The 16,151-nt window shown below is 47.5% G+C and overlaps 1 protein-coding gene across 3 annotated transcripts; it reads right to left on the minus strand.

The window, feature by feature from the left end:
- Positions 1 to 2,123: 2,123 nt before the first annotated feature.
- Positions 2,124 to 15,668, minus strand: tcf20 (transcription factor 20). 3 transcript variants are annotated; one of them, XM_084570317.1, is made up of 7 exons: positions 15,232 to 15,668; positions 11,322 to 12,084; positions 3,698 to 10,898; positions 3,529 to 3,622; positions 3,392 to 3,441; positions 3,153 to 3,256; positions 2,124 to 2,389 (listed from the first exon to the last, which is right to left on the minus strand). In XM_084570317.1, exons 2-6 carry the CDS (start codon positions 11,381 to 11,383, stop codon positions 3,197 to 3,199), a joined length of 7,467 nt encoding a protein of 2,488 aa, XP_084426443.1. In that variant the 5' UTR covers positions 11,384 to 12,084; positions 15,232 to 15,668; the 3' UTR covers positions 2,124 to 2,389; positions 3,153 to 3,196. The 3 variants fall into 3 exon arrangements, with proteins under 3 accessions (XP_084426443.1, XP_084426441.1, XP_084426442.1); XM_084570315.1 differs by having other exon boundaries at positions 3,153 to 3,303; XM_084570316.1 differs by having other exon boundaries at positions 3,378 to 3,441.
- Positions 15,669 to 16,151: the final 483 nt, after the last annotated feature.

Consider the following 16,151-nt stretch of genomic DNA (forward strand, 5'->3'; position numbering starts at 1 on the left):
TGGCATTCATTGGTGGAAGTGGATGTTACTTAGACATGTAGCACCCACCTAGACCAGACCAGGCACCCCCACCCCATAGCAATGACACTCCATGATGGCAGCAGCCATCCCCAGCAGGATGCAGCCACAAAAACGCTTCAGGAACAACTAAAGGTGTTGACCTGGCCTCCAAATTCACTAGATCCCAAACTGATCAAGTATCTGCGGGATGATCCACAGAGGCCCCTCCCCTCAAAGCCCCCCCCCACTATCAACTTCCTGTTGCCAGAAACCACAGGACACCCTGAAAAAGGCCCATATCCATTCTCTGATGAGTCACAACTGTTTTGGAGGCACAAGGGAGACCCACACAATATTAGGAAGGTGGTCATAATGTTATGGCTGATCAGTATAAACACATATGCCCTTAAACATTGGCATTAAAATATTAGTGATTTCCAATATGAAGCGACATATATATATATATATATGTATATTTATGACCAGTGAATACTTAAATTTAAACCGCACCATGAAAACGTCACATTTGAAATTGTGAAAATATTGAGACTGCAATCACGTCTCAAGAACACGCCATATAAATCACATATTTTAGGATTAATTAGGCTTAACCCAAATTCTTCACAGAATTCCGTTTAAATAAAAACTGAACCCAAATCTCCTGAGTGCGTTTCGTAACACTTCTCCTTCTTTTAAAGGCATACTGAACAGGTCTGAACGGATTTACGCTTTTCCCCCTCACACTGAAAGGACAGGAAGAAGAAACGAGGAGTATGACAGACGGATATGTTGGTGATAAAAAGAAGAAACTGGAGCATGAAAAAAAATAAAAACTGGTGGTTTAACCGGGACAGAAGTTTAGAAATAAGAAGAAAGAGGAGCGTACTTGAAGCATTTTTTAAGTGTATTCATAATTCATATACATATTGACAGGTTTCTAATACAGCATGGTTTCTGATAGTGTAACTGTCTTCTTTCAGCTTGGCTTTTTTTTTTTTTTGTTTTTTACAAGAATAACAATAAAAAATGATAAAGACAACACCATGTACGACTCACTTTTAAATTTTTATGGCAATGCTTCTTTTTGAATGGATTTTGCATCTCCCGATTAAACTGCTGCTGTGTCACAGAAGAATGAAAAGTACTTGGTTGGGCTCGCTCCCCCCCCCACATGACACCCCCTTTTCTCCAAAGTTCAGCTCCGAAAATGTTTCATCACCGCCCGAGGAAACGGGTACACAGCTCCGTAACGGATGAAAACTCTTCAGCGTTCCGTCCTTCCATCTTTTTTTTGTTGTTTTTCTCCTCCTCAACCAGCACGGTTAAAGATGGCGGACACGCATTAAATCCTTAGTGTTATTTCCTCCTCCGACAAGTCTCTCTCTCCTTCTCTTTGCACGTTACGAACATTTTGTACTTGAAAAATAAGATCGCGTTTCCATCCGATTTTTCGTGAATACTATCTGTACCGTAAAAACCCCAGTGATGAAAAATAAGAACACTTTTCAAAAGGACCAAAATGGAATCAAAGACCCAGATATCGGCATTTTTCGGATTCTCTCGCGCGCGCACACACTCTCGCACACACTCGCACACTCGCGTCTCACTCACACACGACTTTAGAAAGGCAACAGATGTCCGTTCTCCAAGGCAATAATGTCTTTGTGGCAAACTCGACCCTGACATTCCAGACAACATCACTCTGGCTCTTCCCTCTCCAGGAATGAAAAAATAAAATAAAATAATAAAAATGAAAAAAAAAAATAATCCAAATTCACGTGTCGTCTGATTATAAAGTGAGATACATCCATTTTCGTTGTCATGAGTAAATACTGATGAGGATACAAAGTAATAATGAGGACTAAAATAATAATTGTGACCATCCTAATATCATAAGATAAAAATACTACTTTGGGGTTTGACGCCCCAACTTGCTCCCAATACACCTCTTAAAAAGAAAAACTGGAAAAAAAAAAACTGTTAAATGATAATACAGATGATAAACAAGAGTTTAACACTTTAACGGTGTCTCAGGAAAATCAAAGGAAGCCTAGAGAGGAAGTTTGTTTCTTTTAGTTTTTTCCTCCATCCGTCTTGACGCGTCATTTCAATCCACTTCGATCTTTGTTGTTTTTTTTTTTAGTCTTTTTCTTGTACCTCCATTCATCCATGTTGCAAGTTTTTTTTTTAATCTTTTTTTCTGCAGAAGCGCAATAATTCTCCTTTTAAAAAAAAAAAAAAAGAAAAAGTGTAGTTTTCTCCATAGTCTTAAATGTAAATAACGCAGATTCCTGTAGAGAAATTGTACATTCCCTTTAAGTTGTCGTCCGCCCAAGATGCCATGTCGTGTCTTTTTCACATTTCTCAGTCTCCTATTGTCCAAAGTGACCTGGGGAAAGGAGACACGTGAGAGATGAGCCCATACATTTTAAAAGCTTTCACATGGAGCACAGCAACATCTGCGAGGAGCCTTTTGACTTGGACCAATACGCCGATTACCGTTGCCAAAAAAGCCGTGGCGGCCGGCCAAGGAATCTGGAAGTCTCACTTGATATATACAAAATGTGAAGTGTGTAGCAATTTGAAACTTTGTTTTTCAAAAGTAAAACTCAATTGTCTAATAAATCAAACCGCTTGTTACGACGTGAAACCCCATTGGGGAGTTGGAAGTGTGGCGGGAGGGAGTGAAGAGCTGGACGGTTTTGCGTCGTCTGGAGTTCAGGTAGCCGCCAACGAAGAGCAGCAACATCATTCCAGAAAGTAAAACTGGATTTTACTGAACAAATAAGTGAATGCTCTTGTGAATTAATTATGGAAAGAGCAGGTCAGGGGGTGACCAGGACCAAGAGTGAGTTTGGAAATGTAAAAGTCGGAAACAAAAAGTCCCTTTGTTGCATGATGCATCACTGCAGAGTGCAAGGACTCGAATACTGAGCCTTTTCCATACACCTTGTCATAGAGGAGAATAACCACTGCATCTCCATGGTAACCATACAGAAAATGGCGACAGAAGGCATCAATACGAGATGTCTTTTTGCACGCATTTGTCTGCAAAAATATCTAAATCGCTATCAGATACCAAATTTAAAAACTAGAAAAACTCCCATGCTCGTAAAAGCTACTCAAAAACAAACAGACGAGTCTGAACTTACAGCTCTCAGACCCACGCGTCTCCTCCTCCTCCTCCAAGATCCTCTCAGCCTCTCTCTGACTGCTCCAGGTACAGGGGTTTGGCTGGCCGAATGCTCTGGGTAAACTGAATGAAGAAGAGGCGAGAATAGGCTGAGAAATACAGAAGGAAAACTGAAGAAAGAAATAAAAGGTTAAGCAAACAAGGAGTAGATATTTTTCACTGAATGCCACAAATGAGAACCAACCTCTCTTTCTTTACCTTGTGCTTCGGACACCGCAGCGAGAAGTTATCTTCGTTCAGAGAGCAATCTGGGCAAAGGGACGGCGAATGTTAATATTGAATGCATATGCCGCCGTGGTGAAAGAACCGTGTAGTATTTGTGTATTTCTACTCACCAGCTTCAATAGCACACATGTAGTGGTAGCGAAGTGTACACCCTTTACTGTAGCAGCCCAGGGTTGAGCCGACCATCTCGCAGTACGAGCAGCACTGAGAAGAAAAGACGTTAATCTAAACATCTGCAAACCCAAAAACAACACAGGTCAAAGATAACAGGGCACTCACTGTTTCTCTGGCGCCATCTAGTGCCTCCTGCAGGCCATAAAGCCTGCCATTGACAAGGTACACCCCACTGGTCCACACTATGCAGCCTTCGTGGACCCACAGCTCCTCCGGGTCCATGGGCATCTGAGGCAGCTGTGCGAGTTGCGCCAAGGGTCCCAGGGAATCCAGGGCGGGCGGAGGGGGCTGGAAGGGCAGGGACGCCTTGCTGTTAGATGGCACCATCCTGGGAGAATCCTCGCTGGACTTGTGCCTCCTTTTAAAGCGGGGGTGAGAGGTCAGCTTTCTGTGCTGAGGTCGCTGTTGAGCTTCGTCGGTCGGCTGCTGCTGCTGCTGCTGCGGCGGCGGCGGCGGCGGCGGCAGTCTCGGCGCCTGCTGTTGGTCAGTTTCGAGGTCCGGCTCTCTCTTGAGCTCAGGGATAGGTCGGGTGTCTAGATTCATGTCCCAGGTTAGGGACGGTTTAACGGCGGTGCACGAGGAAGAAGATGATGGTGCTATGTTGCTAAAATTGCTCGCCACATGCATCGTCATTTCCTCTCTGACCGGTGGGGAGGAAGGTCTAACTGTAGTGTTAAGAGTTGTTGGGTTTGAATCTAGTCTGATGGCGTAGTCGCTCTCAGCTGAGGGATTGGTAAATTTAGCCTCTTGTGTTTGTGTGTCTTGGACGGCGCTCAGAGGTTTTGCCGTTATTTCTGAATTTGGTCCTGTTTTGTTTGTGCCTGTGGTTGCCTGACACTGTCTGACCTGTGGCGGATTCTTGGGGAGCTTTGCAGCATATTCGGCCGGATAGTAAGGCCCGTAGAGATCTCCGAGGTGCTTGTAATTTGCCCATTTCTGACACAGGCAGCATAGCAGGCGGCCAGAGTGACTGGTCTCTGTGATCACCGGGCCGGCAACAACATAGCCAGATGACGGAAGCGCTTTTCCTGACTGAAGTGTGGTCTCCACCTCATCCATCTCCCTCTTCTCCGATTCCCTCTCTCTCCTCGACGACTGGGAGGAAAGCGCTGATGTCAGGAGAGAATCAATTCCACTCCCGCCTGCTTTCCCACCGACTGCACCACGCTCTCCTTTCATCTTGTCCTCCTCTGCATTTACAATGGTGCACACTGCTCCAATCTCAGGTACTTTCTTCTCAACATGTATGTGAGGAACGAACGGGCCCTTCCTGCTTGGATCCACAAAAACTGTGCCAAGGCTCCCTCCTGCCCTTAAAGGTGTATCCGGGTCATCTTTGTCCATCGAAGGTGTCGTCGTCGCCGCCGCAGCCCCCCTCCTCCGCCTCCTCTGTCTTCCACCACCTTCCACCGACTCGTCTTCATCTTTGACACCTCTGCGTCTCCGTCGCACAGGTTTGACTTCAACCTCCGGCTGCGCATCCTCACTTTCGACATCCACTTTCACTACCTGGGTTAAAACAGGTGGGGCCAGAGGTGGAGTGTTCTGACTCTCTGACAGAAGGGGGGGTGCCATGGGGGTCGGTGTGCTGCTGGGGGTCTGCAGTGACACTGGACTGACGGCAGCAGGTGTAGTTGGAAGGGGTGTGGCGGGAGGAGCGCTCAGAGTTGCGCTCTGCGGCTGGCCTTGAGACGGGGCCTGGGCCGTTTGCACTTGGGTCTGAGCTCGCTTTTGTTTATTGACACTCCCTACGGGCCTGCCCTTTTTTTTGCCGGATGGGAAATAGCCTTTGGGCACGATGCTATCTAGCTTTGAATCTTGCGGTGACAGACTGGACCTACCAGAGCACATCTGATGCTGTCTGTGCAGCATGTGTCCTTGAGCCTGGCTATGGTGGGGAGGGGTGGTTCCATAGTAGTCACTGCCAGGATAATCATCAAATCCCATGCCAGACTCTTGAAGTTTCTGTCGAAGGAGGTTAGCAGCAGACTGTTCGCCTCTCCTCGTCTCAAGCTGCTGGTAAGTGTTTGTGAAATGTTGAATGTCTGACAGGGCAGATGAAGAGGGAGGTGGGGAGCCCTGGACGGGGCGGGGAAGAGGTGGAGGAGGTGGTAAAGGTCCAAGCAAAGCAAAATCTTCCTTGTCACCAGAGGCCGACGCAACAGCAGATCCTAATCCAAAGTCGAAGTCTTGTTGTTTGAGGATCTGAGACGTCTGATGTGGATCGCACGGGTAAGCAGACGGAGGTAAAGGCCCCGTTTCATCAACTCCTCTGAAGGGAATCATGTCATTTAAAGAGTGACTTTCATCCATGTAACTATCCTCCCCTCCTGCGACCCTGGGGAAATGTGCTAAGTCTTGGTCCTGTGAATCATTAAATGCTGGTATTTCTGAGTGAGAGAAGCCTGGGTAATGATTTGAGTCATCATCAGCGTGGCTTGCTGGTTTTTTAATATTTGGTGTGATTTTCTGCACTATTGCCTCCAGCTTCAAGCCGCGTCCTTTTCTGTGAGGCAAAACCTTGGTGTTGCCACTTGATGGAGACAGAGGTTGTGAAAAGGTATTCTCTCCCGGCAGAGGGGAAGAGAGTCTGGGACACGGGATATCTGAACTGGATGAGTCATCTTCATTGTGATGGCTGGACTCGGACTGAGCCCCAGGAGAGTGGTGTGAATTTGTGGCGGCCCTCTGCTGAGACACATCCTGAAGTTGCCTTTTGGCGGGAATAGGAGAGATGAAAGAGCGGACTCTCCTCCTTAATATTAGTGGATTTGTGTCTCCAGATCCCCCGGATTTAGTCTGTCGCTGAACCTGTGGCGGAGTGGAGTTGATATCAGCGAGGGACTTAGCGGAGCTGGATGGAGGAGGTGGGCAGGGGTGTTTGACTTCCTCCGTGGCCACTCTTGAGACCTCGGGTTCAGCAGCATTTTGCCCGTGAGATATCTGTGGAGGAACAGGTCCGTGTGAAACGACAGGAGCAGGAGGAGGGAGTGTGGGAGGTGGCTGAGGAGGTGGCGGCTGCGTCCTGTAGTAAGAGTCCCCCTCGATTATTCGAGCACCTTCTCGCCCTCCAGAGTGCGCCGACTCCCACATCTTCATATCATAGAAAGCGCTTTGATGATGCAGCGACGGTTTAGTTGGATGTTGCTCGCCGGCCATGTCAGTTTGGGGGATCATCCTCTGCCTCTGCTCCGACTGGCCGACCTTATGTCTTCCAGGAGAAGAGCCAGGCTGCACCATCATCATCTCCTTCGACGGCCTGTTCATCGCTTTCACCCAGTCGCTCATGTCATGGGGGAGATGAGGGGGGCCACGGGGGTGAGGGTACATTTGAAGCTTATTTGCAGTTTGAGCCTGAGGGGATAAATTGTGGTAGGGATGGTGAGAGGGAAAATGGGGATTGCTGCGCGGCAACATGTTTCCTTCTCTTGTATCTCCGTATCGATATCCAGGAAATGTACCGCCACTTCCTGTTGTCAGATCTACGCCATGAAGATAAGACTGATGCCTCGACGGTGAAGATAAAGGATTAGTGCTCATTGGATGAGAAGGCAGGGGGGTGATATCAACACTTCCTCGCCTATAGGGGTCAGCATTAAGAACAACTGATGGATGAACAGACTTGGAATGATACTCCATGTTTGCCTCATTAGCCCCACCACCGCTGTGATATTCAGTGCGTGAGCTTGCAGCATCTGCCATAACCTCCTTTGGTGCCATTTCCATTTTCATCACTGGTTTCTCTCCAGTATCCTTTTTACTTAGATCGCTGGCTGCTGCTGCTGCTGCTGCTGCTGCTGCTACAGGAGAGGAAAATGGCTGTTGAATCACAGAGGCCCCACTCTGACTTTTTTCCCGATCTCTCTCTCTGTCACTCTCCCTGTCCCTCTCTGGTGTGCTGCGTCGGTTTGGCGACACATCACAGATGACGGAGCGCCGCTCTGATGGGGCTAATATGGAGCCTGATGATTTCTGAGACTCGCTTTGACCAATGCTGCCAGCTAGAGGCTCCGGCTCTTGCAAGAGGAGCTCCTGCACAGCGGAGGATGGAGTGGACACATTAGATAACGCTTTTCTCTGTGGCAGGGAATAGTCGGCTAAGTTTATATGTTTCGGTGGGGGCTTTTGAGACTCTGCAGCTTGGGCTAAATGACTCTGGGATGCAGCCACTTCAGTTTTTTCAGCATTTTGCAGAATCTTAGCACTGGACACTTCTGACTTCACTAAGGACTGAGAATCCGTGGTAAAATCTGGTTCACTTCCATGTTTCTGGTTTGGGGGTTTTCCAAAACTACCCATTTGGGCAGAAAGAGCCGAACCTTCAGTTACTCCACTTTGCATCCTCATTGCTTCACTCACGCTATATGGGTGTCTGGTTTGAAACTGTTGAGCTTGGAGATGTGCAGGAAACGCCTGTTCCGGCCGTCCGTAACGTCTATCTAAATGACAACCTTGAAGGACCTCTTGCAAAAGGCTTGAGGGCTGCTGCACCTGTGAGTTCTCCTCGTGACCTTTGGCTCCCGTCCCTTGACCTTTCTTCACTAAAGGCTCTGCAACAGAACCAGCATCTTTTGGATGCATAGAGCCATAACCACTTTGGGTTTGCTGGTACCCTAAGTATCTGGCATTTGATTCCATCGCAGCCACGCTGGCAGCCCTCCCTTTGCTCTTAATGGACAAATCTGACCCATATGTTGATTCTGGGTAGCCATATTTATGTGGACCAGATTGGGGAGGATTTTGGGGCCGTCCAAAGTTTGATTTCTGGTAATGGGAGGAGTACATACTAAGATCTACACCTTCCTCCCCGTTATGACTGCCTGACTCTTTTAAGTAAGCGTGTGACTGCTTCTCTTCTATACAGTTGTCTAGGGGATGCTTACTTTTTTCAGTTTGATTTCCCTCAGATCGAGCCGAGACAATCACACCAACACTGCTGGCATTCTGCTGCTCCTCAGACGTGTGGTTTTCTTCCCTCTCATTTTTGTGTAATCCGGAGTGCAACCTATTTTCTTTGTCCTGACCGTTTTGTGTATTGAGCTCTCCATCCCGCTGCATCTGGCTACAACCTTTGTCTATTTTCTCGACTGTGCCTTCATATTCATTTTTGATGACTTCATTTTTAATCTCCGATGTCTTCCTGTTGCCATCTCTGCGGTCCTTATAAGTTAAACCAGGCTCTTGGACACAATTTGGCTGAAGGGGAGGAATACTGGAGGAGGTGGATGAGGAAACTGGAGGCGTTGAACGTGAAGCTGGGCCAGTCTCCGAAGACTGACATCCAAAGGATGGGGATGACGACGAAGAAGGAATGCGAGCTTCATTTGCTTTTGTTTCAGATACGACTGGTTCTTTTGATGGAGAATCAGATGTGACTGTTTTAACATTTAATGCTTGTCCAGACTGTGGTTGGGTTGGACTCTGAGATCGAGGGTGATAGCCAGCTGGTTCTGATCCACTGCTTGCACCGCTCATTTGCCTCACTCTCCTATGTTCCCCCTCAGAAAAGTGGTCCTCTCGCTCTGTCTTGGTCATTGATGAGCCTCCTGCTAACATCAACGAGGAATCTTCCTCAGCACCAGCATCTAAGCTGGCGCCATCGCCAACCCCTACTGCGCTTCCATCTTTGACTGTGCTAGTACTCGAGGCTGCACTTGCATTCCGGCTACGTGGTTGTGAAGGGGGCACAGCGTGCGTTGCCTGTTGCATCTGCCCGATGTCTTTTTTCTTCTGCGACAACACCGTGTCAGTGAGGAGCATGTGCTGAACCGTGTTTGGTAAATTGGCTACCTGTGAGCTCAAGGCATTAAGACTATTCAGGCCGGCATCCTGCATTTTGTCAAGCGACGACGATGAATACATAGAGGAGCCTTCCTCTCGGGATCCAATTCCTGAACCCAGACCCATTTTATTACGGCCTGACGGAGGAAGACCGCCCCCTCCACCTGTACTCATGCTGTGAGCTTTATGACTGCCACTGCTACCACAACTACTGATGCTGCTATTTGAGTTGGGCGTGGGACTTAACTGAGGCATGGTCTGCATTAATCTACCATGACCGTGGCTGCTACGGGGGTTTACTGTAGGAGGATGTGACGGTCCATGACCTGAGGGGTTTCCATGTGCCTCTGAGACACCCATCAATGGGGAAGGAGAAGAGCTACAGCTGGGGGAATGCACTGCGGAAGCAGCGGGCGACGGGTTGGATATTGGGCTAAAGTTTTGGTTAATTTGAGTCTGTTGCACATTCGAATGCATCGGGGATTTGGCTATTTCTTGAGATGCTGGCTGAGGTATACTGGGATTGGAGGGTTGATGATGTTTAGCATAAACAGAGCCTGGGGACGGGCCCTGGTGCTGCATCTTGAGAGAGTTGTCATAACCTACCCCTAAATTGTGCTGCGAGTTGCGGTGCTGTAGTGTGGCCTGCTTGTGGAGTGAATGCGTCTGCGGGGAATATCCAGGGTAATTTGAAGCATGGTAACTCTGTTGAACATTCTCCATTGGACCCACATTGTTAGCAGCAACTGAACTGGAGATCGAGTTTGAACTAGAGTTTAAACTGGGCGAACTGTTGACTTTGGGATCAAACCCAGCGCTAGCAGCCCCGTCGAGATATCTCTGCGGAGGGGGGCTATACATTCCTGATGACCCCGTGGAAGCTGCAGCCTGTGGAGAGTAGTGCGGGTACTGGGGGGTCATTCGATGCCCGGAGTGCGGATAGCTCCTATGCTGTTGTCCGTGATGGACAGCTGGGAAGGTCTGCCCAAGCTGGCGGTGCTGCATCTGAGAAGCCTGCACAGACTGCATTGCTGGGTTCTGACTCATATTGTACTGATGAGAAGGAGAGAACGCTCCAGCACCTGCACCTGACCCAGCACTCGAGCCATAGTCTACTGGATATGGTGACATAAGGCCAGATGACGGTGCAGCGCTAGATCCAGGATGTCGGTACTGGTGAGGTATATGTCCATCAATATTAGGGTAGCCAAAGCCTCCCCCGTAACCCATGCCTCCCCTTCTGTGCCGGTCCTTTCCACCCATCGAAAAATAATAATCCATAGCCTCCTTCCTGTACGGGTTGTTGCTGTTGTCGCTGTGAATGTTACCCTGTGTCGGCGGCGGCGGCTCCACAGCTCCTCTGCTTCTAGCACTGTAGGCGAGCATGTGACTGGCTTGACTTGGGTGGCTGTGGCCTCTGTGCAGCCTCTGCTGTTGCATCCCTGCGTAATCGTCCGTCATCCTCGGGGAGATCTGGGGCTCTGCTGGCTGAGGGGGATAGGGAGGTCCGCCTCCACCCCTCCCGCTGAACCCAGGGGGGAGAGACGGGGGAGCGGGGCTGTTAGAAAAATTCTGCATTGTTCATCCAAGTTTGGATTAAAAACGGAAATATCTGTCAGCGTCTATATCAGGGAATGATTCCGATCAGAAACTGGAAGGCTTATGGCATTAACCATAGATGACAAAGAGAGAGTCTATGGCCTGGCAGTAAAACAAGGAAATGCTTTTGAAATCCACTGAAGTGCTGGAGAAAAGGAATATATTTATATATATATTTATATATAGAGAGAGATTGCAGATGTTGTAATCACTTTTTGCAGTGCAGATAGCTGATAATGGAAAGGGTCAAATTGTGAAAAGTGATTATGGATCTTGTTTTCAAAAAAGAGATATGTAGAGAAGCAGATTTCTACTCCAGGAAAGAAGGAGATTAAAAATAAGCACTCACTCCCAAAAAGCTGAAGTCGTTTGGCACTGAGCAGGCAACGGTATCATGGACGACTGCCACATCACCGAGTGATATTTTCAACCTTAAATGTCTTAACATGTACACGCTCCGCTATAATAACAGCTCAAGCAAGCAGAGATTTTCTTTTTTCTGGGGACTGAACGCGGCGATCCAATCGCATCTTGTGTAAAAAAAAGAAAAAGAAGAAAAAAAATCTCAATAAAACCATTGAGACTTCGTTCGGGTCGCGGCAATCCTTCAGTTCGTCAACATGTGCAAGTTCTCCGGGAACTGACTCACACCTGTGTGAGACAAAACCTCCAGTAACAGAATCAAGAAGTCTGAATGCAGACCTTCATTTAAACCTCCCAGAGGGGAACACTCCATGGATATTTTCTTCGGCTCTTGGATGCAGAATGTAACACTTTCTCAGATGGTCTTTCGAATACTGTTTTCAGCTTCTTGCTACCGCATGCATTCATTTGGACTGTAGAAGTATTTGGTCCTTATTTAGTCATCGTTCTCCTTGACCGTGCCGGAGCTCTTCTCGGGCGCCTTCAGCGTGCAGCCGCCTTACCTTTGTTTTCTCCTTTCAACCATGGTTTTAATTCTACCTAGTTCCTTGGCAACAATTTTCCAAAAGGAGGGTAATCCATTTATTCCACTTCGAGTTCAGTCGATTCGAGCGCCCGTTTTCGCCGTTTCTCTTCAATGTTTCCACGCAGATACATTCATTTTCCACGAGCTGCCGACCAGAAGGGCTCTGAAAATACAAAAGATAAATGGAAAGCGTTAGCAGGCATGAATGAGACAGCAACTTCAGTAAACATCCCTTTTCCTACGGCTCTCTTATAATCAAGTTATTATAGAAAACAGCAACAAATTTTGGACTACTTACATCAATCCCATTATTTTATTGATAAAATTAACAAGTACAGCTACTAATAAAATGAATGACACCGAGATTGAGTGTTTGTTTAGTCTATCTATGGTTTTATGGCTTAGATTACTTTATGGTTGAAGCTGTGTTCAGTTACGAGTAAAATCAAAATGTTTTCGACTGCAAAACAATCACACCGGCCCATCTTAAATACACAAATATATTGCCAAACCAAAAGTAATGCAAACTTTACATCCACATATGATGCATTCTACTCCTTACTTCATCACGACTGAAATAAAAGGCTCGCCAGCTTTCATATCAACGCTCCGATGTTGATATTCACGGCGAGTGCAGCCTTTACTTTGCTTTAACAATAGAAGCTGGAGCCGTCTCTCCTGACTGATAACTAACAGGTTCGTCGGACTGAGCGAGGAGCAGCAGCAGCAGCAGCAGCGGCGGCAGCAGCAGCAGCGTGCAATTAAGACAACAAAGTAACACGGACAAGGTCACCGAGGCCGCCTCGCAGGTAAACAAACAAAACTTGCGGAGGCGGCGAGACAGAAGCGGACCATCCCACACCGTCTCCGCAGGGCGCTAAAGACCCTCAACTTGAGCGCGTTTAACTTTGTTTTAAGGAGCGTTTCTTTATTACGGCTTGGATAATTAAAGGCACCTTTATGGGGTCAGCGGCGTTAATTGCCATGTGTTACACAAGCCTCTATTGTCTCAAGAGACACTGTAAAACGGTTAATGGCACTGACACGACATTAGCATTAACACTCACTTGCCAGTTCATTAGGTACGCTAGTGAAAACTTCCTAATGCAGCAGCCCTGCAGTAAATCTCAGCTTCGTGGCGATCAAACATCTTCAGCAATAGCTTAATATAAAGAGAGCTGTTGATTCAAATGTTTATCGTGGAGGCTCTGGTTTGTCACGGCATTGAATTTGATTGTGTTTCTATTATTTTGACAGTGGGCTAGGCTTAATAACAGACACACTGCATCAAATAGAAAACGGGGAGCTGAGGACTGCAGTTTTGTGGCAGTGGGGCCACAGGTATGATTCCCTCTATGTCCATGCCCCCCTCAAGCTGTACTTTGCATGACTGCAGATTGGTTAAATGCAGGGAACAAATCCCTTATACGTGTGTACATATATACAGGGTACGCCCAAAAAACACTAAAGAACCTGTAGGGTTTCTTGAAGATGTTTCGCCACGTCTCTTGACAGGGTGTTGGGGGTTCAAATAGGTTCATCTGTGGGTGTTACCCTTCAGAAACTCACATGACTAGTGTCGACATGTCCCTTCACAGACAGGTACACGGGACAAATAAACCTGATTAGATTTTAAATTAGCGTACAGTTGAATTTCCACCTTTCTGGCGTCGTTTCAACACGAAACGAACATCAGGACTGTCCCAAAGGGCAAATTAGTGCACGGTTATTATATTAGAATGTCCAAAATGACGTTATCTGGGCTTGCAGGGTTTCTTGAAGACGTTTCATCACGTCTCTGACAGGGAGTTGGGGTTTAAATAAGTACATCTGTGCATGCCTAGTGTCTTTTTGATCCAAAAACAGTCCGAAGAAGCTACTTGGACGAAACATCTTCAAGAATTTCTACAAGTCCCGGGGCCTTTCTTAAGCGTTTTTTGGATCCTGCCACGACCTGGATGACTGAGAACCTTCCCAGACATGAAATAAAGGGCAAAAACCAAGCTGATTTGATTGGAAATGATCGTACGGTTGAATTTCCACCTCGCTGGCGCCGTTTCAACACAAACCAGACATTAGGGACGAGTCGCAAAAAGGGCAAATAAGGGCACGGTTATTAAATCAGAACATCAAAAACACACACGAAACGAGGTTTGTAAGGTTTCCCTGAAGACGCCGCATCCGAGTCTTGAATGCCAACGTCTTCAGAGGAAGTCCCACATTATAGCGGCGTGCGTTTGTTTTCACCGGTGTACCTAATGTTATGGCGAGCGAGTGCAAACACCACAACAATATGATACGACAGGAGGAGAAGCAAAACCATGGGAGAGGTGGAGGAGGGGGGAGATTTAAAAAAAAACAAAAAACTGCACAATCATAATCAAGTCAAACGAGAAGCACCACCAGTCAGATTTGTGATCAAGTGTTGCATTCAGGGACCAAAGCTTTGGTTTTTATAAGCCTGTATTATTATATATAATCGCAGCAGCAGCTCACTGTGCACGACCAGGAAGCACTGAGCAAGGATCCAGTGCAGCAGGCAGCAGTAATAATAAAGCAGTCAATCAATTACATAGCTGCCTAATTGATACGAGCAACGTCTCTCTGCAGATACATGATCGAAGAAGCTAGCAGCTGTGGCTTTACGGTTTTTCCCCCTTTCTGTCGATTCAGACACAAACTACGGTGGCTACATTAGCCGGCAGCTACGTATGCGCATTACACTTAGCTTCCCCTCCTCCTTTAGCTTCTTTAGCTAAGGTTAGCTTGAAACAAAACAAAAAAAAAATGCTGCAAATTAAAGCTAGGGAGCTAGTCGCAAAAAAAAAAAAAAAATACGAGGGGAGCTAGCTAAGCTGGAAGGGAAGGGGGTTAGCATCTTAGCAGGACGGCTAACGCAGCGTTCAGTGCATTATTAGCACGAGCCCGGGCACACGTAGAAATAATAATAATAAAAAAATATATAAAGACGGGGTAAAAAAAGGAGCAGGGCAGCTACAAAAGAGTGGTGATTAGGTGCAGATGTTTGCCCCCCCTCCTCCTCCTTCTTCTCCTCCTCCTCCTCCTCCTCTTCTTCTTCTTCTCCCCTCCTCCTCCTCTTTCTCCTCTTCCTCCTCCTCGGTGAGTAAATGTGTTAGCTAGCATAAATACTAGCAAGGAGACCTGGCGTGGGTACTGCATCAGAAAATTACCGTCACGCAGGCTGACATTTTCCCCCCCAACACACAACAACCACCACCACCACCACCACAACTGAAACACAAACGGGAGCCGAGCGTGAGGCATTGCTAAAAGCTAGCCGAGCGCATACCTGAAAGACGCAGCGGTGCAAGGCCCCATCGAGGCGACCGTTGGGCTGTGTTTCTCTTTTCTTTCTTTTCTTTCTTTTCTTTTTTTTTTTTTTTTTTTTGGTGACAATCCCGCTGCTGTGGCAGGAAACCCGAGTCTGGAGTCGACCGCTCCGCCGCTTTTTTCCTCCTCCTCCTCCTCTCTCCCCCCTTCTCTCTCTCTCTCTCTCCCTCTCTCTCTCTCTCTCTTGTAAGAGTCCAGACAACCCCGACCAGCGGCGGCAGGCGAAGTCGGGGGGCCCCGTCACGACACTCGGATCCCGGGCCTTTCCTTTCCCGTTTTTGCCCCCCCCGCCCCCGTCTCCCCTTCTTTTATTTTGCGTTAATCCTTTTGTCCTCACCTCCAGAAATTGATGAGAGCGGCGCACAATCGGGGTGCCTGTGGGTCCCGTAAACCAGCGAGGTCCATACACCCCCGCCCCCTCTCTCTCTCTCTCTCTCTCTCTCTCTCTTGCTCTCTCCTCCCTCCTCCTCCTCCTCCTCCTCCCTCCCTCCCTCTCTCTCTTTCACACACACCGCTGAGGTGATTCCACCTATCTCGGACTAAAAAAAAAATCAAACCAAGCAAACCTCCATTAAGGCGCAAACACTTCCAGCTTCCGCCGCTAAAATTGCATTTTGCACGCCTTCATCAAGCAGCCCCCAGCCATTCGCTTTCCTCCACTGTGTTTTATTTTTTTATTTTTTTATTCTTGCAACAGAAAGACCGCCTTGAAAATGCATGCACACTCATATTCCTGCACACCCCCTCCCCTCCCCTCATCTCCTCTCTCCATCACATCCCTCCATCTCCCCTCCCCTCTCTGAAGCTTTTGCTATTTCATTGATTTCCACCTATTTCTATCAAAAAAATCTTCTTTTTTTTTCCAAAAACAAATTTGAA

This window comes from Chelon labrosus (genome assembly GCF_963514085.1).
Source record: "Chelon labrosus genome assembly, chromosome: 21".
Lineage (NCBI taxonomy): Eukaryota > Metazoa > Chordata > Actinopteri > Mugiliformes > Mugilidae > Chelon > Chelon labrosus.